We start from the raw sequence: 27,202 nt of genomic DNA, 5'->3' as shown, positions 1-27,202 counted from the left end.
ACATCGCCCTTCATTAAACAGCATTACAAATATATTGATTGACATACTTTTAACAGCTTAGCGGTAGTGTCACAAGCTTTTCATGCTATATGATACTGAGTCAGAACTTTTCAAAGTGGTTTTGTTCTTTGGAGGGGGGGCGGGTTGTGGGATTTTTTAGTTTTCTGGGGGTTTGTTTGTTTGGGGTTTTTTTGTGCCTGTCCCCATAGTATTGCACCCACAAGGCAATGCTTTGCTTATTTGCCTTTTGGCCTATAGTTTTCAGGCATTCTTTAGACATTTCAGAACACCTTGCGTCACTAATATGGCTATATGATGATCAAAAACTTACTTTAACCTTTAAAGACATTAGAAGCTTCAGTCAATTCATATATTTAGCTAATTCAAGGGAAAGACAGGAGTAGTCTGTTAAGTTCACTACCATTTGGGGACGGGGGTTTAAAAAGAGAGTACAAGACCTCAACTGAGATTAAAAAGACTATCTATTAATGCTCTGACTATATGAATGAGACCACAGCGTTCATAGACACAAAAATTTAAGATTATCTTAAGTCCACATATGTATACCACTTCAGACTCAGATAAGCAGCTCCCAACAGAATAACAAGCAAGCTCAGCTAATAATCAAGTTAGCACTTGTCTTGGTTTGAGAGGAAAAAATCAAAATGTTTACCCACAAGCGGGGGAGGGGCCTTCTCCACGATAATCACACCACTCTTTATCAAATTTAAGAAAAAGAATTTTAATACAAGAAGGATATCTGCTATATATATATATATATATATATATGTAAACAGACTAGTGCAACCCACTTCCCCAACACCAGAAGAGAAAGAAAAAACCAAACAACAACAAAACACCCAGCAGGTTTTCCTCCGGGAGGAAAAGTTATACTTAAGTGTCAATGTCACAGCCCGGCTGGCTGCAGAGTGAGCTTCAGTCCCTTTCCAGCGAGACAGACGAGCAGTGAGCTTTCAGATGAACTCCGTCTCTTCCCCGCTGTGTTCCCCGTCCAAGAAGCAGAAAAGCACGAGCAGCCAGAAGCAATTCCAGGGCAGGCAGCAGCAGCAACGCGGCCAGAAGCAGTCAGGGGCAGGCAGCAGCAGCAGCATGGCCAGAAGCAGTCAGGGGCAGGCAGCAGCAGCCGCGTGGCCAGAAAAGCAGTCAGGGGCAGGCTGCAGCAGCCGCGTGGCCAGAAAGCAGTCCGGGCACAGCGGCAGCGAGACAGCCAGGAAAGCCCCAGCAGTAAGCAGCAGGGCAGCCTGCCTCCTCGGAGCCCCCACTCCCGCGTTCCGCCGAGCCAAGACTGGAAAGAATATCCAAAAAAAACCAAAAGAGACAAACCTGCCCCCACCCAAGTGATCAACAGTTAACTACTTCTTTTGTTAACTGCTGGCCTGGGCAGTTAAGTGGCAGGGGAGAGAATTTACATAATAATCCCAAACAAGAACAGCACTAAATTATAGAGCTTTTCCTCAGCCAGCCAGTCTCCATTCTGACCATTCTTTAGAAAGTAATAAAACAGTGAGCACAATCAACAAAGAAACTGAACCAAACCCAGGCAGCACAAAAAAATATTTATGGGAAAAAAACAAAATCCAAGACAGCAGAGCTAGAAAGACTGAAGTTAATGGAAGAGCAGCAAAATCTTAACACTTGTGTACTCTGGGGAAAATGAAGCTTAAGGTTTACTTGGTCATAGGAAATATTGTACTGCACAAGTACAGGACAGATAACAATCTGCAGATAGTTCTAAACATGAATGAGATTTAGTGGCTTTCAAGCTGAATAAAAAAAAAATAGTGTTGCAATACAGGGTAGTTTACAAGACCCAGAAAATAATCCTACATTCTATTCAATGTCCAGAAGATCCTCCGTAGGAATACTGAGTCCAGCTTTGGTGTTGCTCAGGAAACCAGTTACTAAGGTTCCCTGGAAATCTGCTTTTGAAGGTTCTGGGGTCCATCAGTGCTGGTTCCTTTTTAAGAGCCATCTCTTAAAAGCACAGGAGCAGGCAATTCAAAAGTGTCTTAAGTCAAGCAAGTGGGGCAAAAGGCCGGTTTGGCTGAGCAGGGGTCTCCTTCTAGAACTTAGGTGGAAAAGGAAAGTGTATGGCCAGTAGAAGCAAGGACTGGCAACATGGGAGGGCTATAGTGATGCTATTCAGCTCTGTAGGGAGAAAATTTGTGCAGACAAAGCACCATTTGAGTTCAAGCTGGCCAGCACTGTGAAGGACAGCAAAAAGGGCTTTTTCAATGTTAACAGCAATAGGAGAATCAGAGAGAACATTGGTCTGTGGCTTGATGAGGTCAGTCACCTCACAAATACGGACGCAGACAAAGCAGAGACATTTAATGCCGCCTTCGCCTTGGGAGGACCATGACTGTGAGAATTACAAACTCCCAGTCATTCCTGAACTTGTGTGGGAGTTGCTGCTCCAGCTGGATCCCTATAAGTCTATGGGACCTGATGGAATTCATATTAGAGTACTCAAAGTGTACTGGAAGCTGGCAAACATTGTCCCGATTTTCAAGGAGAATAAGAAGGAAGACCCTGATAATCATAGGCCTGTCAGTCTCACTTCAGTGCCTGGCAAAATTATGGTTATTCTGTGAGTTATTGAAAAACACTTGAGAGACAACACAGTCACTGGTCACAGCCAGCACGGGTTCATGAGGGGAAAGTCCTGCTTAACTAACCTAAATTTCCTTTTATGACAAGGTCACCTATCTAGTTGACCATGGGAAGCCAGTAGTTGTGGGGTATTTGGGATTTTAACAAAGCTTTTGATACTGTCTTTCACTGTATGCTTCTGGAAAAAGTGTCCAGCATACAGCTAGACAAGTCCATAATAGGTTCTGTGAGCAAATGGCTGACAGGTCAGGCTCAAAGAGTTATAGTAAATGGGCTTACATCAGGCTGGCAGCCAGACACCAGTAGGATTCCTCAGGGCTCAGTTTAAGGGATAGTGCTCTTTAATGTTTTTATAAATGATCCAGACACAAGAATCTACTGTACATTAAGTAAGTTTGCTGATGATACTAAATTAGGAGCTGTGGACTCCCTCGAGGGTAGAGAGGCCTTACAGAGAGATCTAGATAGATGAGAGAGCTAGGCAATCACCAACCGTATGAAATTTAACAAGAGCCAGCTTCTCCATCTGGGATGTGGTAATCCTGGTATACATACAAATTGGGAAACAAGAGGGTGGAGAGCTGCCCCATGAAAAGAGACCTGTGGGTTTGGGTTGATGGCAAGTTGAATATGAGTCAACAGTGTGCCCTGGCAGCCAAAAGGTCTAACCAGGTCCTGGGGTGCATCAAGCACAGCATCACTAGCTGGTCAAGGGAGGTCATTGTCCCACTCTACTCTGTGTTGGCATGGCCTCACCTTGAGTACTGTGTGCAGTTTTGGGTGACTCAATATAAGAAGGATATAAAGCTATTTGAGAGCATCCAAAGGACAGCTAGCAAGATGGTGAAGGGTGAGGGCAAGACTTATGTGACAGTAATGAAAGATAGTAGGGTCTTCATGTGCATCCTCCTCATACACACACCTCCTCTCCCTTTTCACAGTCTCTGATGGGCAGCATGTTTTGTCCTAAGGTAACAACACGGTGGGTAGGAAGAACTGCTCACACACAATGCATTACAGAAATGGGGGAGCTGAGATGGTTGAGATTGACTTGGTGCACATCAGCCTGCATAAGGGTATAAAATGCTGCTGGAGACTGGGCCAACTGGGCAAACTGGTCTCCTGAGATTGCAGGCAGCAATTCCCTCCCTGTATGCCTGTCAGGTATGTCCACCCCAAAGACTGGGAACACTCACTTTTCACTTTCGTACTGGTGAGCAAAAAGGTGCTAAGATTCGGTTGATGTCAGATGAAGTTAAAATTATCAAAAAGTTCACAGAAACTATGGGTTGGTCCTGTCAACAGGGTACCGGAGCAATGGAACAGTGAAGAGTCCCCAGGAAGAGAGTACTATAAATTCTTATTTCATTGACAACCAATTGTTCAAATAGATTCAAGCAGAAACTCTATTAGAGTATAAAGTTAAATAATAACTTGGTCATAGCTGATAGGATGGAAATATAACCTCAAGTTACCTTAGATGATTATAATGCTAAAAAACACACCCTCAGGGAAATTCATATATGTAAATGATAGTATTATGAAATGGACCAAGACCACAACATGCACATTAAAAATTTTGTTATATAAGCATGAGTGATCAATCACCTGTTTCTGTATCATTCTTTCTTTGTTACCTTTCTGTATAAAAGATTCTGCCTATTTCCTAAAAGGTGTGATGGCTCTGTTAGATGCCTGGGACCCTATTCTGAAGAACTGTAATAAAATCAAATATCTCGACTTGGTGTGTTGATTGGCTCTTGCACACTGGTGAAAGAACTCTGCTTTAGGGGCAACACAGTCAAATACCCTAGAGTGGTTTCATAAGTGCTTTGTTGGCTTGTAATTGTGAATTCTGCAAGGCCAAAGACTGAAAACCTGTACATTTCTAGATGAAATTGCTTGTATTATAACTCTTTAGTCATAGACTATTGACCAAATCTGAGACTAAGTATACCAAACTGCACCTAGGCTTCTCTGAGAAGTTTAGAAAGCAAAGGGGTCTCACTGAAGCTTGGGCCTCAACAGGAGGAACCACAACCTGATGATACTGTACTCCATTGTCATAGATGATAGAGTTGCTATTTAGATACTGCATCAACAATGTTTAGATACTGTATTAACAATAAATCTAATCATAATCATCCCCATAATCACTGTATCTTACTTCTTGAGACTTCTCTCAACTACTCTGCTATAATTTACGAGGAGCAGCTGAGGTCACTTGGTTTGTTGGAGGGGTTGGAGGTGAATCCAAAACACTTAGTCTCTGCCGCTCCTTCCCCTCATACTTTTCCCCTGCTTCAGCACAGGTCCTTTTCAGGGCTGTAGTCCTCTGGGAAAACTCTGCTTCTGTGGGAGTCCTCCATGGAACATGGTTCCTTCAGGAAATGCCCCTGTGCTCCAGTATGGGATCCTCCATGAGCTACAATGTGGATATATTCTCTGCCCTGGAACTCCTCATCATCATTCTCTTCTAGCCTTGGCATTCCCTCTGTTTCTCACTTTTTGTTCCCCTCCACTGTTCCCAGGGCTGTTTTTTGCTCTTAAATACATTTTTACAGAGGTTCCATGCATGTGGTGGATGGGCTCAGCTGTGTTCTGTGGTGGGTCTGTTTTGGAGCCTGTCTGACACAGGACAGACCCTGGCCACCTCCTGCAGAGGCCACTCCTGCAACCCCCCCAGCTAATACCTTGACACCTACACCCTGTACAAGAATTTAAAGACAGCAGTTGAATGTATTCAGGCCTTTGCTAGCACTATTTATTCCACTTCAGCTATAGGTCTTCTTTTATTTTGTTTTTTCACCTTGTTGTTTTAGTGACTAAACATGGCTCTGTAAAAGTCTCTTCTATAATGTCTTAGGTTGAGCTGGCAAAACGCCAACTGTCCAAGACAGAAACAAAAAATTCCTCCTCCCCCCAACCAGCTAAGGGAAAAAGAAGAGGGAGAGGAAAAAACCCTTTAAACCAGGTTTATGCTGAAAATAACTAAATGTATTTTTACAGAAAAGAGAAAATTAAAACTACAATATAACATACACTTACACAAGTTATATATATATAACAAGAAATAACTTCCCACTTCCCAGTAAACACAAATTTTACCATTTTAACTACAAATCATTTTAGAGAAGTCAATTTCCCAGAGACAGACTTAAGCAGAGAGAAAAGCTAAGAACAAACATTTTACTTCCCTAAGATAACATGATGGTGAGCCGGTGCTCTGGGCTTGGGCCTCCCCATCCCTCCTGGGACGGCAGTGTGTCTTGCTGGGACCACAGCTGTGAAGCAACTGACCAAGCCACTCCCACACTGGCTCTTACCCCTTCTTGAGATGATGTAATATGGTATGGAATACAATATTATTGGCTAGAAGAAGTCAGCTGTTAGCTAGCCCAGCTCAGCTCAAGTCAGCTGACAATCCCAGGCCTGGTCTAAACTTTAAAGCCTAAATTTAGGCCTACTTTCCTAAACCCATAACATATAACTATGGGCCTGAGCAAAAATAAATTACTCTGTCATCTGATAAATAGATGTAGGAGGAGAATGATGTTGATCTGTGTTACTCTTGGGTTTCTTGGATAGATGCTTATGCTGCTCTGAAAAGGAAATAAATATTGGAAGATGATAAAGCTCAGAATATTTTCTCTGAGAGATTAGAGGGGAAAATTATATTAAACTGGGCAGCTGTTTGTTTTAGCTGGGAGGGTTTTAAAGCTCTTTTAATCTTTCTGGTGTCTGTAAAAGACCAGCTAGAATTGAAAGGTCCAGCATCAAGTTTATCCTTTGTATATCAGTAGATTCACTCTGTAGGCTGTGCTGTGCAGGTTTGTAATAGGAAAAACAGGATCCCTGTCAGTGGCTAAAAGCAGTAAGTATTTTACAAGCTGTGTAAGTACCGTTGTAATCCAGCTTGCTCTCCTTCCCTCTCCAGCCTCCACACTTCACTAGCTTCAGAACCATGTTTTACTTGGCAGCAAAATGCAAGTGTGATTAGTGAGAGTCCTGTTACTTCACAAAACTGTACAGCCTCCATCTTGGAATAGAATCATAGAATTGATTGGGTTGGAAAAGACCTCTGAGATCATCAAGTCCAACCCTTGGTCCAACTCCAGTCCATTTACTAGATAATGACAGTCAGTACCACGTCCAACCTCAGTTTAAAATCTCCAGAGATGGTGAATCCACCACCTCTCTGGGCAGGCCATTCTAATGCCTGATTACTCTCTTTGTTAAGAATTTTTTTCTGGTATCCAACTTAAATTTCCCCTGGAAGAGCTTGAGCCCGTGCCCCCTTGTCCTATTGCTGACTGCCTGGGAGAAGAGACTAACCCCCACCTGGCTAGAACATCTCTTCAGGTAGTTATAGACAGTGATGAGGTCACCTCTGAGCCTCCTCTTCTCCAGGCTAAACAACCCCAGCTCCCTCAGCCTCTCCCTATAAGACTTATGCTCCAGTCCCTTCACCAGCCTCGTTGCTCTTCTCTGGACCCGCTCCAGCACCTCAACATCCTTTCTGAACTGAGGGACCCAGAACTGAACACAATAGTCAAGGTGTGGCCTCACCAATGCAGAGTACAGGGGAAGGATCACTTCCCTGTTCCTGCTAGCCACGCTTGTTTTGATCCAGGACAGGATCCCATTGGCCTTCTTGGCCACCTGGGCACACTGTAGGCTCATGTTGAGCTTCCCGTCAATTAGTACCCCCAGGTCCCTTTCTGCCTGGCTGCTCTCCAGCCACTCTGTGCCCAGCCTGTAGCACTGCTGGGGGTTGTTGCGGCCAAAGTGCAGGACCCGGCACTTGGCCTTGTTGAACTTCATCCCATTGGAATCAGCCCATCTCTCAAGTCTATCCAGATCCCTCTGCAGAGCCATCCTGCCTTCCAGCAGGTCGACACTCCCTCCCAGCTTGGTGTCATCAGCAAATTTGCTGATGATGGACTCAATCCCCTCATCTAAATCATCAATAAAGATGTTAAACTGGACCCAACACAGACCCCTGGGGGACACCACTAGTGACCGGCCGCCAGCCGGATGCAGCTCCGTTCACCAGCACTCTCTGGGCCTGACCCTCCAGCCAGTTCCTAAATCCAGGAGAGGGTACACTTGTCCAAGCCATGGGCTACCAGCTTTTCCAGGAGTATATTATGGGAGACAGTGTCAAAGGCCTTGCTGAAGTCTAGATAGACCACATCCACAGCCTTACCCTCATCCACCAGGTGGGTCACCTGATTGTAAAAAGAGATCTTGTAGAGGGCCAGTTAAGTCTAAAGATGAGATGTATGTCTGCTGAACTTGGAGCAAATAATTTCAACATTATACCTGACTTAAATTATTTGTGATACTTAAAAGCTCAAGTTCATCAGAATTTGTTGAATCTGGAGCTTACTACAATTTGACTTAAGATTAGTGTAGTGCTATGAAGTATCTTTCTCTTGAAACCCTGTTTTTTAAATAAATGAAAGAGTTTTTAGTTACATTCTGTAGGTTGGAAACTCTATTTTTAAACATTTGTAATAAGGAAATCATTATAAAAACGTCTTTAATTTTGAAGGAGACTGCTAAAATAGCGCACTTAGTAATTGTATTTTTAGAATTCTGTATGTACTTTTCTTTCTGTTACCACAACAGTGAGATGACTGGAATAAAATTAATACAAAAGCATGTAATGTTTTCTAAAGGTAATTGTAGTTACAGCTTTGCTTTTAACCTTTTATTCTTACTTTTTAAGATTTTGCGCTTGACTTTTTATTTTTCCAGCGCAGTATATTTTTCATTATGAGCCTCTTGAATGTTTTTTAAAGATAGACTTTTTAAAGAAAATGAATAAACACAAAAAGGATTTAACCTCTAGTATTTGGTCCATTGCTTTATTTGCAACAAAATTCTTGTGATGATGCTTTCATTATTGTCTTAACTACAGCAAATTTTTTTATTCTTGTTTCCTTTCATTTTAATAATTGGTATTGATGTGCAAATATTCTTCCGAATGTTAAATTTTGCTTTAAGATTTACATGTTTAGATAGTTTACTTTGTTCACCTTTCACAATTGTAACTTGAATATTTAATTACATTTTAGAGTTTTACTATACGAGTAATTGTTCTGCTGTGCAATCAATCTCCCAATTTCTGCCTTATTTAATGTTGTTGCAAAAAGAAGCTGTCAGATTTTGAGAGTTATCTTTTGATACATGTGAATTATCACTAATTTGCAGATTGAAGTACAGAAAGTGTGGGGATGGGGGGGAGGGTTGGTTTTTGGTTTGGATTTTGCTTTTATTGTTTGTTTTTCATTCTGAGTGTTTTGGTAAAACTTCTATACTTCTGTATGTTCAGTGACTTACACTCAAGTCTCCAGTTGCTCTCAAAATAGGTAATCTTGCAAAATTTTGAGAAACATAAGTGTTAGCAATTATTGCCTGTTTGTGATATTTCAGGAAGGTAAAATCCTACATTCACAGATAAAGGCAATACTCTCTTCATCTAAGTGCTACTTTTTTCCTAAGAATTTTCCTGTGGAAAACTGTATTACTTTGTTTTGCATACAAAATCTTGCCCTTTTTTCTAAACTTTTCTTTAAATACTGGTAAGTATGTGTTCCAGAGTGAAGGTTAACACCTAATTCACAGTTGGTAAAACCAGCCTTTCAGTGTTTTTAAGGGTAGTCCACTGAATCATTAAAATTCAAATTGTATTGCTGAATGCTTATACTCAAATCTGCAAGTAGTTTGTGGTGTCCAGTTGCTGAAAGGGAGCAGAGGAATATCTTATGTACTAAAGCTGAATTCTGCAAGAATTTGAGAAGTTTTTATAGCTTTTTCTCTGGGAATATCTGGCAACATGTAGAATTTGAAGAGGAAATACTAGGCTTAATCTGATTCCAGCATGACTACTTATTTATTCAAAATATACAAAGACATAGATGTCATTAGTGGCTCTAGGGCAGTCACACAACTTTTATGGGAAAATTATATTGGTTTGTTAATCTCTGCATGGAGTTAACAAAATTATTCATGTGGCTTCTATGCCAGCTAATTATATATAAAAACTTACATACTTACAAGTATCTCGCCCCATTCAACAAGTTAGCTTTCTACCAGTCTTACTTTTCACTCTTTGTTATCACTGCCCAAGCATCTGTGTCAAGAAGTTCACATAAAAGTCTAACCATCATAGAATCATAGAATATCCTGAGTTGGAAGGGACCCACAAGAATCATCAAAGTCCAACTCCTGGTTCTGCACAGGACAACCCCAAAAATCACACCATGTGTTTGAGAGCATTGTCCAAACACTTCTTGAACTCAGACTGGCTTGGTGCCATGTTCACTTCCCTGTGGAGCCTGTTCCAGTGCCCAATGACCCTCTGGATGAAGAACCTTTTCTAATATCCAACCTAAACCTCCTCTGACAGCTTCATGCTGTTCCCTCGGGTCCTATCACTGGTCACCATAGAGAAGAGATTGGCCCCTGCCCCTCTGCTTCCCATCATGAGGGAGCTGTAGACTGTCATAAGGTCTCCCCTCAGTCCCCTCTTCTCCATGCTAAACAAGCTAAGTGACCTCAGCCATTCCTCATATGGATTCCCTTCTAGACCATTTGCCATGTTCATAGCCCTCCTTTGGACACTCTCTAATAGCTTTATATCTTTCTTATATTCTGGTGCCCAAAACTGCACACAAGACTCAAGGTGAGGTTGCACCAGTGCAGAGAAGAGTGGGACAGTCACCTCCCTGAACCAGCCTGCATTGCTGAGCTTGATCGCCCCAAGACTGAGTTGACTCTTTTGACTGCCAGGGCATACTGCTGACTCATATTCAACTTGCCGTCAACCCAAACCCACAGATCTCTTTCCATGGGGCTGCTCTCCAGCCTCCTATTCCCCAGTCTGTACATACATCCAGGGTTGCCCTGTTCCAGGTGCAGAATCCGGCACTTGCCCTTGTTAAACTTTATACGGTTGGTGATTGCCCAGTCCTCTAATTTGTCCAGATCTCTCTGCAGGGTCTCTCTGCCTTCAAGAGAGTCAACAGAGTCTGCCAATTTAGTGTCATCAGCAAACTTAGTATCCCTTTGAGTCCTGCATGCAAGTTGTTTATGAAGATGTTGAAGAGAACTGGCCCTAAAATGGAGCCCTTTTGAACCCTACTAGTGACTGGTCACCAGCCTAATGTAACTCCATTAAGTATAACCCAGCCTGTCAGTCAGTTTTTCACCCATCATATGTGTTTATCCAGCTGTGGGCTGGACGTTTTGTCCAGAAGGATCCTGTGAGACACAGTACTGGAAGCTTTACTGACATCCCAAAAAATTACATCAGCTGGCTTCCCTTGGTCAACTAGATAGATGATCTTGTCATAAAAGGAAATTAAGTTTGTCAAGCAGGACTTTCCCTTCATGAGGCCGTGCTAGCTGTGACCAATGACTGTGTCATCCTTCAGGTGTTTTTTGATAACTCCCAGAATATTGTCCATAATTTTATCAGGCACTGAAGTGGGACTGACCCTCAACAAACCATGAATAGCTATGATTAAACTAGATACCTGATTTTTCTTGCTGTTCTAGTTTCTTCCATGTGTCTTAAAGAAATGATGCTCAAGGTAGCTAGCTCTCCAAGCTTTGTATTATATATCTATCTATATGGGCACATATAATGCATGCATTCAAATAAAATCAGAAAATCAGCATCTTTGCAATTGTTACTTGGGAATAAAACCTATACTGGTCATTCCATTTATTGGCATGCCGACTATTATCAGCCAATTCATTCTTGCTGCATCAAATGATCATGTAATTTTACAGGAGATAGAGAAAAGGAGAAGAATTGAAGAAGCATACAAAAATGCTGTGACAGAACTGAAGAAAAAGTCCCACTTTGGAGGGCCAGACTATGAGGTACAAATTCTGCTTTTGATTTTTTTTTAAATGCTAAGGCTTTTGAAGATTGGTTTGTTTCTCAAAGGAGTGTGTATGTAAATCAAGGTCCTTGGCTGTGCAAGTGTGTTCATGACACTTTTTCTGCCTTGGAAACTGAAACTAAATGAAGAATCTAAATCATTCACTGTTTTGGGAATAGAAATCTGTCTTCACCTCGGGTTTCCTTATTCTGCTTTAGTCTAAAGCATTTTGCTTGCAGATAATTTTGCTGACTTTTTAATTATTTTTCTTCTACATTTTGTACTGCTCATTTGCAAGTTGTATACTCTTACATTTTAATGAGTGAGCTGTATAGATATGTAGTGCAAATATGAAAGCCCTGACTGCAAAGGCAGTCCTAGAATCTCAAGTTTAATTTTAATTGTTTTTTTTAACTTGTCACTACCACTTGAAATGTATTGATAAATTTAATGATTTTACTTTCTCCTTCATCTGTTAAATTGCATATTTTATCAACTTCCTCCTCAGTTTGGTTATTTAATCAAAGTTTAAGGCTCTTAAACTGCCTTCTGAAAAATAATGTAAACTAATGCACCATTAATGCAGTTTGCATAACTTTTAAGAACTTGACCCTTTCATTTACGTTAATCAAGCAGATTTCTACTTACAAATCTTAGCCTGAGAAATAGTATTAGTATGTTGAGATATTGTGGAGAGTTCACCTTGGCTGAACGCCAGGTGCCCACCCAGCCGCTCTATCACTCCCCTTCCCAGCCGGACAGGGGAGAGAGTAAGGTGGAAGGGAAAAAAGCAACACAAATCAGGGGTTGCAATAAGGCAGTTTATATTTATGCAAATGAAAAACAAAAGCAGCGTGCACACGCACAAAGCAGAAGCTGGCAGTTAATCTCTACTTCCCATAAGCAGCAATGATCGGCCACTCCTCTGAGAAGCAGGGCTCCAGCACCCATAACAGTTGTCAGCAGGCAGCCATCGGAGACAATGAATGACTCCATTCCTGCTCCTTGCCTCAGCTTTTATATCTGGGTTGATGTCATATGGTATGGAATATCCCCTTGGTCAGCGTGGGTCAGCTGGCCCACTTGTGTCCCCTCACAGGATCTCACCCTCGATTGAAGAAGGAATTTTAGAGTGCTGTGGTCAGCAGTAGCTAAAACATGGGTGTGTTATCGACACTCCTCTAGCTACCAATGCAGAGCACAGCACTGTGAGGGCTACTATGGGGAAATAAATTCCAGCTCAGCCAGACCCACCACAGATATTTAAAAGGAACTTGAGCTTATGTTCTCTGTTGTGACTGAGGCACTGTAAAGAAAAAGATGGATAGGAAATTGGACTTTGTCTACCTGATTATGAACCCAGCTGCTTCTCACAGATATCCCTCTTGTAAAGTAGTTTTTTGAAATTTGCTGGACCACTTTATTTTACAACACATTAACAGCAGTAAACCTAGTTTTCTTAAATTATCATTTTACTTACTGGACACAAGTTTTTAATAATTGACTCAACTCTACCTGCTGTTTATTAAATATTCTTTCCAAGAATTCTCAGCAGTGATCCACAGGATTTTGTCTTTTCTTGTTGTGCTTTAACCACATATCTGAAATTTACCCTAAGGCACTGAAACACTTGGAAGGAATCTAAGTACACAATTATATTAATATATTTATTTTACTGACACACTGTAAACATTTTTAAGAGAAGATATATGTTAATTAAAACCTATATCTGATATCAAAACATATTGGCACTGTTACTCAGTCTTCAGTTTCCTGGGAATTTTGGTTATTTATATGACTATCCCTAAATTGTAGTCAAAGGAAATAACTTCCTTTAACAAATACAGTTTTTCAGATGAATTCTAACATAAGAATATTGGTGACAATATTTAAGATCTATGAAAGAAATTTCCTTCTGTCAGTTATATACATAATACAAGAATAGCTATTTCTAATATTGAACTTAAGTGAAGCTCTCATGTCTCCCAAATTATGAACTAGTTTCATTTCTTATACTCTAGGAGGGTCCTAATAGTCTGATTAATGAAGAAGAATTCTTTGATGCTGTTGAAGCTGCTCTCGATAGACAGGATAAAATGGAAGAACAGGTATTGGTACTTGAAAAATATGTTAATGATGGACACTTCATGGAAGACTTCTGTGACTGTCCTAGTTATAGGGACTGGGACCAGTTTATCACCATGTGGGTATAACCAAAACTGTGTATTCTACAGCCTCTATGTCATTTCTGTTGGACTGTTAATAATGGATCATTTGCAGCAGCTGCCCAGGGCACACCTGACCCCTCAGGCTACGAGCTGAGTGTTAAAGAACCCTGTGAGACAGGGGAGTGTTTCTGTCTTCACACCATTGACTCAGCTGTGATAACTCCCCTTCAGGGAGGCATTGGCACTTTCACATCCATCCTGAGGGGTCATCTCTGCTAATGGGCCATAATGGACTGGCATAACAGGCAGCTGCAATGACCTAGACCATCAACAATTCCAAAAATATCCCATGACTCACACAGTTAAGTCACCCATTGTGAAACTCCTCATCCTGGGAGAGGTACTGGGCATTCCCACTGGAACCTGAGCATAATCTTCGGGTTTTGGGACTTGTGGTGCCACTCGTTGGATCCAGAGGAGGACCAGAACTTCAACAGAACTGCAACCATCAACCTCACCAACAGGTTTCCTTTCCTTTTACTTTGCACCCAGGAGGACCATGTGGCGCTCAGCACAGGGGCTGATGAACACCATTCTGTTTGTGTCCCAGGATGCTGGGTTATACATCTGTCTTTGTGGGTTAAACCCAGTTTTTCTCTGTTTCATTGTATTTATTGTAATCTTTTTTAGTTAATTGTAACTCTGACTTGTAATCTCTCTTGAGTTAGGTTCATTTCTCCTGCCAGTTTACCTTTAAACCCGCTCAGTGACTTAATCAGTCCTAGGGTGCATCTCCTGAAACTCCAAATATTTTATACTGACACTTATAAGTGGGATTCAATACTTAATATTTATACAGTTAAGTATCATTGCTTAACACTAATTTTGAGAAAGTGACTTGACAGCTTGTATAGAAAAGGATAGTGTAAGTGTTAAGCTAATTGATTATCTTTGGTTTCTAACTCCTAAATAAGTCTATTAGTCCTGTCACGTGAAAGGGAGGAGGGAGACAGAAATACAAAGATTTCTAGTCTTAACTGTGTTAATATAAACTTAATAGCTATAAGCGCCCTCGGGATAATCAAAAATTTATGAGCCCAGCACTGCCTATCAAAACTAGGATAGATCACAGGCTGGAAAGATTTTGACTCCCTATGAGTACCTCACTTAAGCCGGGGAGAACTCATCAGCTAAATAAGCACCTTCAGAAAAATTAGAGCCTTATGAAACCAACACTGCCTAACCACATGGCTAGCACACACATTGGAAGGATTTCTAACCTCTGCTATAAGGGAACACTTCATAGCAACAAAAGAACTTTCCTCAGGATAGCTCCCGAAATAACATTTATTAACACAGGTACGTGACAATGACTATATGGGTTACTTAGTCAGTGATAACATTTAGCTGCAGGATTGTACAAAATACCCCAAAAGATACCGGCACAACACGCATTTTACAGGCCACTCCAGCAGTATGCCACTCCCATGACAAACTTAACTAAGAGAGGATTACTAAACAGAAACACAACAGTTCAACACCACATGTAAACACACTCAGTAACCCAAAAGAAAAGCAACAGGAAAAATATAGCCGCTTCCCATTAACATGTATACACCCAGTGAGCTGTAACGAACTATAATTAGTAAGGCATAGAAAGATAAAGTAAGAACTTGGTTGCTTACCCCTGCAATGTCGATGGAATGGGGGAGACAGGGTAGCCCTCCCAGAGGTGGAAGTTTTCTCCCCAAGTTGCAGTTAAACTGCACTTCTTTTTATACTTTTTTTTTCTTCAGGTGGTATCGTGTGACTATAGTCAAAATGTTCTGGGGGGTGATACAGATGCCTGAGGGGGGTGGGCTCCTTGAGTCTGAGGGGTGCCACAGGGTGTGCCAAAGAAAGGCCATGCTAATTTAATAACATTCCATTCTATGGTAACACCATCACTTATCAGCATCCCTCCGGGGGGCTGAGGCATTTCCCTCAACTCATTAAGGGCCATCACCCCACAGTCCCTTATAAAACTTATCTTTATATGTAACTGATGCCCTGTGCAAATAAGAATATCTAATACTGCAGCTATTTTTCAAAACCTGTTTCTTTTGACTGTAGCAGTATGTGAAATAGGAAAGACATTGGGGTTTTTTTGTTTAAAAATTGTGTAGGCTCTGGCTATTTCTTGAATGCACTTCAGTGACAAGGATCAAAAAGGGATAAGATTTGTGTGATGAAATATATAGAATTTGAAAACATATAGTAGTGCATAAAATGAGAGGGAATAGCAAAGTGATTTCTCCTTTGTCCTAAAAGGTTTTAGGTTTATGAATACAGTGAATACAATTACTTGGTTAAGAATTATAAGACTTTCTAGTGGACATATAGTACCCAGCAGAGTTTTTCTATGTTGGGGTCTCTTAGCGGAAGGTATAAGTTTAGAGTGACTGTTGTACTACTACATGGATGCAACATCCATAATGCTGCCAATCTATTTTGCTTAACCTAGAAATATACCTTGAAGTATAAATTAATGGGTAATTCAGTCTCTAGGCCCATTTTCTTCCTGAGAACTCCAGCAGAATGACAACTTCATGTCTGTCATGGACAGCATTAGTTGTAGCCACTATATAGATTGAGGGTGCCTCACTCTTTCATAGTCCATCCAGTAGCAGCTGGCTACCAGTAATTAAACCTACTTTCTTGCAGTCCCAAAGTGAAAAGGTCAGATTATACTGGCCAATATCCTTACCTTCTGGAGATGCATATTCTGCTGTGGGGACTCATAGATTTGTCCAAAAGGTAAGATATTTCTCATGATCTCCTCTGTATAATTGGCTGACATATTTGTATATTTTATATGGATAGGTAAGATTGATTTATTTTTTTAATTATTTTTTCGGTGTTTCTAGTATAACTTTCAGTGATTTACTCATTTTCAATTGAAGTTGCTGGAACTGGAGAAGGACTGTTTTCTGTCTTGGCTAAAAAAATACTCATTTCAGTATCTATTTAGCATACTCTTGATTTTTATCAAGCTGGTCAGTTAGAAAATATATTAAAGAAAAAACCCAACTTGCTAACCTCAGTGTTTTTAAGATACCTTCACCAAAATTCATTCAATCAGTGGAAGAAAAAAAATCCAGTCTCTTGCATTAGGATCAATTGACTTTTTTTGTGTTAATGGAAACACTATGCCATTATTATGGCAGCACTGGGAGCATAATACATAATAGGTGCATGAAATCAGCATTTGCCGCTGTGCTTGCTGCTTATGGTGCTTTTGTTTTCATTTTCTTCATTATCTTCTGCTTACGATTTGGTACTGAATGCTCTGTTGTGCCTTTGTTCTGATTACTTGGTTTTTTCTTTGTCTGTCTCTGGTAGCCCTATAGTCGTTCTTCCTCCATGTCTTCCATTGATCTAGTCAGTGCCTTTGATGTTCACAGATTCAGCGCCCAGGTACTGTATTAATGTGTAGAGTGGTTATTGGGTATCTTTGCTGCCTTCCCTCCTCTTCTCTAAAACCTGAGGTTTTTGTTACATAAATCACTGTTTGCTTTAAACTAGTATGTTGAGACAAAAAAAAGGGGACATCTATTTCTATGCTAAATGGTTGACTTTTTACAATCTGCTTGCATGCATATCACTTGTGCAGAGGCCCAAATCTTGTGAAACTGTTGGATTGATTTCAGTAGCTTTAATAAAAATACCTACAACTTGAAAATTTTGCATTTCTGATTATAATAAAAGTAATAAAATAACACCTGTTTTGCATGGGCTGGAGATGGTCTTTGCTTCAAATTGAGTAGTTTTTTCTTGATTTTAAATCAAAGGTTTAATTTTGTCTTCAAAATTTGATGTCACTTGTAATAACATTAAGATACCAAATTTTAAGGTTCTCTTAAAATTATTTACCTCTTCAACTAGTTTTATTAATGAAAGGTCATAAGGTATGTTTTTAAAAAATGCCATTGTGGATGTGAGAACTTTTACTGAAGATTCCAATATATTCAATTGTCCTTCAGAAAATGTCTGACATCCTGAATAAGTTAATTTAGTCGTAGTGACATATTCCAGTAATGTACAAAATTACTCTAGCTTCTTGCTGTGAAGATCATAGTTCAGAGTTGAATTAGATAAGTGAGTTCATGTGTTTGGTCTTTATTCTCAAAAAAAAAATCATTCAGACATAGCATTTGTGCCATTACTTTCCTTTTGCTTTGGTCCATATGATTGTGAATATGGGCCTTCCTTCTGGGATCTGTTGTTTTGGGTTTTGTTTGTTTGTTTTTAAATTATTAACTAACACTGCAAACAGCCTTCTTTTTCAAATAGAAGGAATGGATTTTCTTTTGATTAATAGAGCCTGGAATCATGCTACCTGCATATCTTGCTTTGTGAGCAGAACCCTAACACTTAAGGACTTGCTTATTGGACTGAAATCTCAACACTTGCCTTGACTTATTGCAGTCAGTTAATTTTTGGAATTTGAACTTATCACAAGGAGGAAAAAGTATGCAGGTCATATTGCACAACACTGATAGGCTGTTCTACTGGTACTCCAGTAGTCACATTAGTAATTCAAGTTTGGTTTTCTTTGGGAGGAGAAGGGAAATCAAGTAATAGAAAGCAAGTTTGATTCTAAAGATAGAATTGGTTGTCTATCAGGCTACATTGCCAGTTCAATGTAAGGGAAAGCATAGTAATTAAAATATGTGAATCTTCTCATTTTCAGCTCTTATGCCTGGGATAACCTGAGTATCAGACCACTAGTGTGCCTGAAAACCTAATCACTTAAAAACAAATCTGAGGTTGACCAGGTCCTTATCGCAATAATGCAAATTGACATTAAAGATCAGGGTCAAATGGACTGGATTATGGGGTCAAGGTGTTGCTCTTTCCAGCAGCTGCAGGGATTATACTATGTAGAAGCTACTACCCAGTGTCTTAGAATGTGATTTCAAGTTGACTGACTCACTACAGAAAGAATGATCCTGCTAACTTACAAAAAACCTCTGCCCCCTTCTTTACCCATATCTTCCCTAGAACAAACTGACCAGTTCAGTAAGTTGCTTCACAGCTTCATTGCTAGTGAGCAAGCAGGTGAAAGACAACTGAGAGCATGAAGAGAAAAGCAGCACACCTTTTGGTGACAACCCGCTGCAGACCTTATTATTAGGAAATTGTCCTCTGTTCCCAGGCTGAGGATTTGTCTTTTGGAAAAGCAAGCTAAATCTTGATTCTGAATAAATGGGACTTGTTTCTAGACTTCATTTATATTAAAGATATCTTAGTGAAAGGTCAAGTAGAAACTTGCAGCTTTGTTTTTAAGGTTGAGAAGCATAAATGTATTCTGACGAGAGCTGGTTCTTCAGTGTGCTTTCAGAAAGGCATTGATTTGTCTCTACCAGTTAAATAGGAGGTTGTGGGCTTAAAATGCTGCAAAAGTATTGCAGATCACTTTCTCCTTTTAAAGGACTATCAGACTTTAAAATAGATTGAACTGTTCTGAGGGTCTTTTAAATGAAGTACTGCCCACCTAATGTTCAGACCAAGGCTTCATGGGATAGGGGTATTTTTGCAGACCGTTCCTAAAGTCTGCCAGGAACCCAGAGGTAATAGTGTGGCCACCTCACTGGGAAAGAAGCTGTGAATCTTGACACTGTGCCTAATGTAGTACCTGAAATAGGTGCAGGCTGACAGACAGTGACCAGCAGGTAGATCACAGGTAGTATGCACAAGGAAGTTGTAGGCACTGCAATTACTTGGTCAAATAGAAGTAATTGCTTGTTAGCGAAAAACAACATTTGCTCTCCTCTGAAAGCGGCAATGATAATACCTGTCCTTTCCCAAGCATAATGGGAAGCTGTCTGAAAGATGTATTAGCAGGAATGAAACTTTTTATTGGGGGAGAGAGAAACAAACTAAAAATGCCTTTCAAGTTTTCAGAGGAAGTCAGGGGGCTAAATGCTGGACAATTCCAAAGGCTGTTTAGATTGTACTCTCAGGCACATGGTATGATTCTTGGGGTTGTCCTGTGCAGGGCCAGGAGTTGGACTCGATGATCTTTGTGTGTCCCTTCCAACTCATGATATTCTGTGACTCTCTGATACTCCTGTCATTGCTATTCTCCTCCTCCCTCTGCATTTAGCATAAAGCAAAAGTCAGCAAAATGAAAAACAAACACATACAAGCTAGCTTTGTCCCTGACAGATTAAGAGCTAGGGGAGGAAATAGGGACCCTAAAGGTGTTGCAGGTAAAGTTGGGAGCATAGCGAGGATTCCATTCTGAAAGAAGTGTGACCTAGAGCTAGTAACTTGAATATTTAAATAGCCCACATTCTTACCTGGCTTGGATTGTACTGTGTCATTGTATCACTGGAAAAAAATAATTAGAAGAGCACTTGGTAGGAAACTTGTTAGTAAGTGGCAGGAAAAGATGGCCTGTCTAAAAGCAGAAAAACAAATCTTGTGGATGTTTATAGTTCATTTTAACTAAAAGAAGAATTAAAGAAAACAAAGAAAATCCCCCAAACCGGACTGATGGTTTCTGTAGAGAATTCTATAGTTAAAATAAGATAAAGTAGCATTTCTATTCAAAGAATTTTATTTTTATATTGTACTTTGAGGATTTTGATTTGATTCAATTACTTTTTTTCTTTAAGTTGTACAAAAGCCACTCATAAGTTCAGGCTATTAATCTTATGATTATGCACTTCTGAGACTAATCTGTATGTTGGTCAATTGACTACAATGCTTTTCCTTTTTAAAAAAGGTATTTTTAGTGATTCAGGAAAATAGTATCCATTACATGGACTTATTTGCTGTGATGAGTTTTAGTAGTCACCTACCTTTTAGGTGGAAAAAGTTATTAAATTGTTTTCAGCACTTGTAAACATTACACAGCAATGGATAGTTTATATTTTTGTCTCTGTTTTTATTTGGGGGAGAATAGAATTTGGAAATGGGGGAGACAGACACAAAAGAAACATATAATAAGACTGTAGATTAAAAATAAAAATTCATTTTCTGTCCCACCCCCCATTTTCATGCACATTGTTTGGAACAAAAAAAAAGTATTCACATAGCTTGATAAAAATATATCAAATATTTGACCTTTAAGAAAAGCGTGCAACTGTCTTCCTAAGTAATTTTTAAATGAGTATTTTATAATAGTGGAGTCTCTGCATCATCATAATTTTTTTAATGTAAGCATTTCTGTTCTGTTTATCTAGCTGGCAACTGTGCAAAGATGCCAATTAAACAGAATAAGCATGCTTTTTTCATGACTTTCCTTCACTTCTGTTTCAATATAATTTTGATATGCATTCACTTTTTTAGAGCTTGTTTGTCTGTCTCCTCCCCTCCCCATCAGCTTTTTAAATGCTCTTTGGTGAATATTGGCTTTCAAGTCTTACAGTGCATTGTAATTCTATTTGGAGATACTGGAAGTAATTTCCTACATGCTTAAATAAAACTGTCTTAAGTAGAAATAGTGAGTTTTGACAGTTTAGAGGTGCAAAGGAAGGATAGGGAAGTACCCGTAAACAATAAAGCTGGAAGTCAAATCAAGATTTTGGCTTTTGCTTCTGAAGGCCAGAAGTATCTGCTCGATGGGTTTAGGAGGGGCAGGTCCTGTCTGACCAACCTGATCTCTTTTTACGATCAGGTGACCCACCTGGTGGATGAGGGGAAGGCTGTGGATGTGGTCTATCTGGATTTCAGCAAGGCCTTTGACACTGTCTCCCATAATATACTCCTGGAAAAGCTGGTAGCCCATGGCCTGGACAAGTGTACCCTCTCCTGGATTAAGAGCTGGCTGGAGGGTCGGGCACAGAGAGTGCTGGTGAATGGAGCTGCATCCAGCTGGTGGCCGGTCACCAGTGGTGTTCCCCAGGGGTCTGTGTTGGGTCCAGTCCTGTTTAACATCTTTATTGATGATTTAGATGAGGGGATTGAGTCCATCATCAGCAAATTTGCTGATGACACCAAGCTGGGAGGGAGTGTCGACCTGCTGGAAGGCAGGAGGGCTCTGCAGAGGGATCTGGATAGACTTGAGAGATGGGCTGATTCCAATGGGATGAAGTTCAATAAGGCCAAGTGCCGGGTCCTGCACTTTGGCCACAAAAGCCCCCTGCAGCGCTACAGGCTGGGCACAGAGTGGCTGGAGAGCAGCCAGGCAGAAAGGGACCTTGGAGTACTAATTGACAGGAAGCTCAACATGAGCCTACAGTGTGCCCAGGTGGCCAAGAAGGCCAATGGGATCCTGGGCTGTATCAAAAATAGCGTGGCCAGCAGGAACAGGGAAGTGATCCTTCCCCTGTACTCTGCATTGGTGAGGCCACACCTTGAGTATTGTGTTCAGTTCTGGGCCCCTCAGTTCAGAAAGGATATTGAGGTGCTGGAGTGAGTCCGGAGAAGAGCAACAAGGCTGGTGAAGGGACTGGAGCACAAGCCCTATGGGGAGAGGCTGAGGGAGCTGGGATTGTTTAGCCTGGAGAAGAGGAGGCTCAGAGGTGACCTCATCACTGTCTACAACTACCTGAAGGGAAGTTATAGCCAGGTGGGGGTTGGTCTCTTCTCCCAGGCAGTCAGCAATAGGACAAGGGGGCACGGGCTTAAGCTCTGCCAGGGGAAATTTAAGTTGGATATCAGAAAAAAATTCTTTACAGAGAGAGTAATCAGGCATTGGAATGGGCTGCCCAGAGAGGTGGTGGATTCACCATCCCTAGAGATTTTTAAACACAGATTGGACGTGGTGCTGAGTGCCATGATGTAGTAAATGGACTAGAGTTGGACCAAGGGTTGGACTCGATGATCTCCGAGGTCTTTTCCAACCCAATCGATTCTATGATTCTATGATTCTATGATCTTAACCTTTAATAGAAGGTTCTGTTGTCCAAGTTCAGCTCCTGCACAGGATTTGAAGTATTGACTTATGGCTTCCAATACTGTACAGTCCCCTGCCCAAGAAGATGAAAGGAATGATTTAAAAATGTGCATTTTTTTCCTTTAAAGGTGGAAGAAATGGTGCAAAACCATATGACATATTCCTTGCAAGATGTAGGAGGAGATGCCAATTGGCAGCTACTGGTAGAAGAAGGAGAAATGAAGGTAAGCATTTTGTTTTTTGCTTAATTGATATAAGATGTATGCTGTAAAGACAGATATTTTTACTCTTTTAATACTATTACTAAGGAAATTATGCTTTTAAAACTCTCTTAAAACAGCATTGTTTTAATTAGGACTGGAGACAAGAGCTACAGGTTCTAATATATTTATTCAGCAAAATCTTATGCAATATTTGCAATAGCTTTGTCTTTACTGATTTCTTTCTCATTTTCTACTTAAAACTTTGTATCAACATGATGTGAAAATTCAATGTATGAAAATGTTATTGTCGGCTACTCCACTGTGCTTGTACACATTCTTGTGTGTAGTGATAAATAAGGTAGCTTAATTCAGGAGGGATAGGCAGGGCAGATGAGGTGGGGGGGTGGCACTGTATGTAATGGAGGAGCTGGAATGTATGGAGCTTACAGTTGGCAATGGCACAGTTGAGAGCCTCTGGGTAAGGATTAAGGGACAAACACATAATGCGGATGTCATTGTGAGAGTCAACTATAGACCTCCCAGCCAGGACGATGATGCTGATAAATTATTCTTTGAGGAACTAAAGGACACTGCCAAATCAACTGCCCTTGTCCTTATGGGGGACTTCAATGTGCCAGATGTTAACCACACAACTGGAACAAACAAGTCCAGAAGATTTGGAGCTAAGGGAAAAAAAGGTGTATGGACATTGGAAGCAAGGTCAGGTGAGGTGGGAGTATTGCAGAGATGCTGCTCGCCACTGTGGGGAGAAAATTTGTGCAGTGAAAGCTCAGCTGGAGTAGAATCTGTCCAGAAATGTGGGGGACAATAAAGAGAGCTTTTTAAAATATGTTAATAGCAAAAGGTAATGCAGAAATGACATTGGCCTGTTACAAGATGAGGATGGTCACCTCACTGTTACAACCTGCTTAGGTACAGAGAGGTAGAGTGTGCCTCTATCCATAAATGTAGGGAGGAATTTAAGTCTGAATATACCCGAAAGTGAGATTAAGACACAAATGAGGTAAAATGTTTGTATCAAAAATGATAATTCAACTTTATTAGTTATAAAAAGAGGCAGAGAGAAAAAGAAGGAAAAATAGAGAAAAGTGGGAAAAGATTAGAATAATTACAAGAAGCACAGGAAAGAGTTTGCCACCACCATGAACTCTTCTGCACTGAATCACTTCATTGGTGATGGGGAGGTCTCTGTCAGGTCATCCTCTGATCTTTAGTCTCTGTGTCGGGAGTCGAGTTCTCACAGCCCCAGGGTGCGTCCTGGATCCAGCCAGGCTGGTTGTGGTGCTGAGCAGGCAATGCCAAGACGCGACTTGTGTGTGGCCACTGGCGTGTGTGTGCCCACGGTGTGTGCCCACGGTGTGTGCCAGGCAGTGGCATGGGAGGGGGCATGATTTCCTGCCTTCGATCTTCCATGCAGCCTCCCTTCCCTCCCCCCCCCATCCTGCAGCGTGTCTTTAATCTATCCCCCTGGGCATGTCTTAGCCACTTGTTTATATAGGCTCAGAGGCAGCATGCTTTATGGCAGGTGGTAACAATGTAGCAATGACACATTTAACACGAAACCTGTCTCAGTACCACATGCAGGTGCTGCTGTCCCCCAACTCACCATTATTTGAACAGTCAAACCAATTCGCTTCTTGCAGTTTGAACAAAGACAAACAGCAGGCAATGACGGAGCATGTACTGCTTCTGTCAGTTCTTTACACTCATAAACAGGGACATAGACAGGGAAGAGATGTTTAATGCTTTCTTTGCCTCTGTCTTCAACACCGATGATGGGCTAAGGGGGTCCCCCTGTCCTGAGTTGGAGGATCATGACTGTGAGAATGGCAAACTCTCAGTTGATCGTGAACTTGGGCAGGATCTGCTGCTCCACCTGGATCCATATAACTCTATGGGGCTCGATGAGATTCATCCAAGAATGCTTGAAGAGCTGGCTGGTGTCATCATGAGGTTTCTCTCAATGATTTTTCAATGGTCTGGGGAATCTGGAGAGGTCCCAGTTGACTGGACACTGAACATTGACCCAATTTTCAAGAAGGACAAGAGGGACGACCCTGGAAGCTGCAGGCCTGTCAATCTCTCTTCAGTGACTGTTAGAATTATGGAGAAGACTATTCTGGGAGTTATTGAAAAACACCTCAAGAACAATGCAGTCACTGGTCACAGCCAGCATGGCTTCATGAGGGGAAAGTCCTGCTTGACAGACTTAATTTCCTTTTATGACAATGTAACCCACACAGTTGATCAAGGAAAGCCGGCTGATGTAATCTTTTTGGATTTCAGTAAAGTTTCCAGTACTGTCTCTCACAGGATCCTTCTGGACAAAATGTCCAGCACACAGCTGGATAAACACATCATGCAATAGATGAGCAACTGGCTGATGGGTCAGCCACAAAGGGTAAGAGTGAATGGGGTAAAATTAGACTGACGACTGGTCACTAGTGGGGTTCTGCAGGACTCCATCTTAGGGCCAATTCTCTTCAACATCTTCATAAACAACTTGGATGCAGGACTCAAAGGTATATTATGTAAGTTTGCTGACAACAGTAAATTTGGTGGAGATGTTGACTCCCTCAAAGGCATGGAGGCCCTGCAGTGAGACCTGGACAAATTAGAGGATGGGCAATCACCACTGTATGAAGTTTAACAAAGGCAAGTGCCAGATTCTGCACCTGGGACAGGGCAACCCTGGATGTACATATAGACTGGGGAATGAGAGGCTGGAGAGCAGTGCTACAGAAAGGGACCTGGGGGTCCTGGTCAATGGCAAATTGAATATGAGTCAGCAGTGTGCCCTGATAGCCAGGAGGACCAACCATGTCCTGAGGTGCATCAGGCAACATATCGCCAGCTGTTCAGGGGAGGTGATTGTCCTGCTCTACTCTGCAGTGGTGCAGCCTCAACTCAAGTCTTGTGTGCAGTTTTGGGCACCACAATATAAGAAAGTGTGCTGGTTTAAAGGTAAACTGGTGGGAGAAATGAACCCAACTCAAGAGAGATTACAAGTCAGAGTTACAATTTACAAAAAAGATGACAATAAATACAAGGATACTGTTATGGGTTTAGCTAGGTGTAGGCCTAAATTTAGGCTTCAGATTTCAGAGTAGGCCTGAGACTATCAGCTGACTACGACTGGCCAGTGGTATTCCATACCATATTCTGACATCATCTCAAAATATAAAAGCCGGTGTAGGAGTAGCTTAGTTGCCAGTTCCCATCATGGCTACAGTCCTGAGAGTACGTGCTGATGCTGTGGTCCTGTGCTGGGCCTTGGCTGCTGCCCACTGCTACATCGCATTTTGTTTTAGTCCAGGGAAGTAGAAACATTTTATTGTTATTCTTTCTTTCTGTTCCTTGCTAAGTGTCTTTTGGAGTGCTTTATAGATGCAGAGTAGTGGGATCTGTCTTCAGTGAGAAGTAGAAAATTGTTGTTATATCTAACTTGTGTAAGTGTGTTGTATTGTAGTTTTCTTTTAATTTTCTCTTTTCTGTATAAATATATATAATTAGTTTAAGTTTAAATCTGTTTTGAGTTTCCAGGGATTTTTTCCTCCCTTTTTTCAGCGGGGGGAGGGAGGCTTTGACTCTGTATTGGGCAGCTGACATTTTGCCCGCTCGACCTAAGACAGATACAGAGAAAAATTTGTTTTAGCCCACAAAAAACAGATGTATAACTCAACACCCTGGGACACAAATAGAAAAGTGTTCGTTAGCTCCATTGCTGAGCGCCACATGGTCCCCCTGAGCGCAAAGAAAAAGAAACCTGTTGGTAAGGATGATGGTTGCAGTCTTGTTGAGAGTGGCAGTCGCAGTCCCACTGAGGTTCTGGTCCTCCTCTGGATCCAACGAGTGGCACCACTGTTATGGGTTCACCTAGGTGGGCCTAGATTTGGGCTCTGGAGTTCAGACTAGGCCGAAGCTGTCAGCTGACTTGAGCTGGGCTGAGCCAACAGCTGACCTCTTCTAGCCAGTAATTTTGTATTCCATACCACATTATGACATCATCTCCAGGGAAGGAGGAACCAGTGTGGGAGTGGTTAAGTCAGTTGCTTCTCAGCCCTCCTCTTGGGAGGACGCACGATGCTGTCCCAGGGGGGATGGAGAGGACCAGGCCCACCACTGGCTCACAGGGTGCCTCAGGAAAGTAAAATGCGTTGTTCTGGGTCTCTCCTTTCTGCTTGGGTTTGTCTCCCTGGGGAATAAGCTTCTTCTTAAGTAATGTGTAGTTAAGACAGTAGAATTTGTGTGTTCGTTAAGAAGTTGAGGTGGGGAACTTGTTGTTGTAGACTTGTGTGAGTGTATATTTGTACTCTCTTCTAATTGTCTCTTTCTGTGAAAAATATATGTAGATTTAGTATAAATGCAGTTTGAAGTGGTTTTTTTTTT

General features: G+C 41.2%; 1 protein-coding gene across 8 annotated transcripts in view; it reads left to right on the top strand.

Moving 5' to 3' along the window:
* Positions 1 to 27,202, top strand: part of LOC139683015 (ceramide transfer protein-like) — a 165,632-nt gene that overhangs the window by 116,069 nt on the left and 22,361 nt on the right. For 5 of the 8 annotated variants that reach the window (XM_071577718.1, XM_071577715.1, XM_071577719.1 and 2 more), the window contains 5 exons: positions 11,440 to 11,532; positions 13,556 to 13,642; positions 16,406 to 16,498; positions 17,084 to 17,158; positions 22,718 to 22,813. In XM_071577718.1, coding sequence (XP_071433819.1) covers positions 11,440 to 11,532; positions 13,556 to 13,642; positions 16,406 to 16,498; positions 17,084 to 17,158; positions 22,718 to 22,813 — 444 coding nt within the window. The remainder of the gene's footprint in view (positions 1 to 11,439; positions 11,533 to 13,555; positions 13,643 to 16,405; positions 16,499 to 17,083; positions 17,159 to 22,717; positions 22,814 to 27,202) is intronic. The other 3 variants (XM_071577717.1, XM_071577720.1, XM_071577721.1) reach the window with 3 other exon arrangements.

The sequence above is a fragment of the Pithys albifrons genome, chromosome 26 (genome assembly GCF_047495875.1).
Source record: "Pithys albifrons albifrons isolate INPA30051 chromosome 26, PitAlb_v1, whole genome shotgun sequence".
In the NCBI taxonomy this organism is placed as follows: domain Eukaryota; kingdom Metazoa; phylum Chordata; class Aves; order Passeriformes; family Thamnophilidae; genus Pithys; species Pithys albifrons.
Note: the sequence above shows the minus strand (reverse complement) of the source record. Positions and strands in the feature narration are given on the sequence as shown.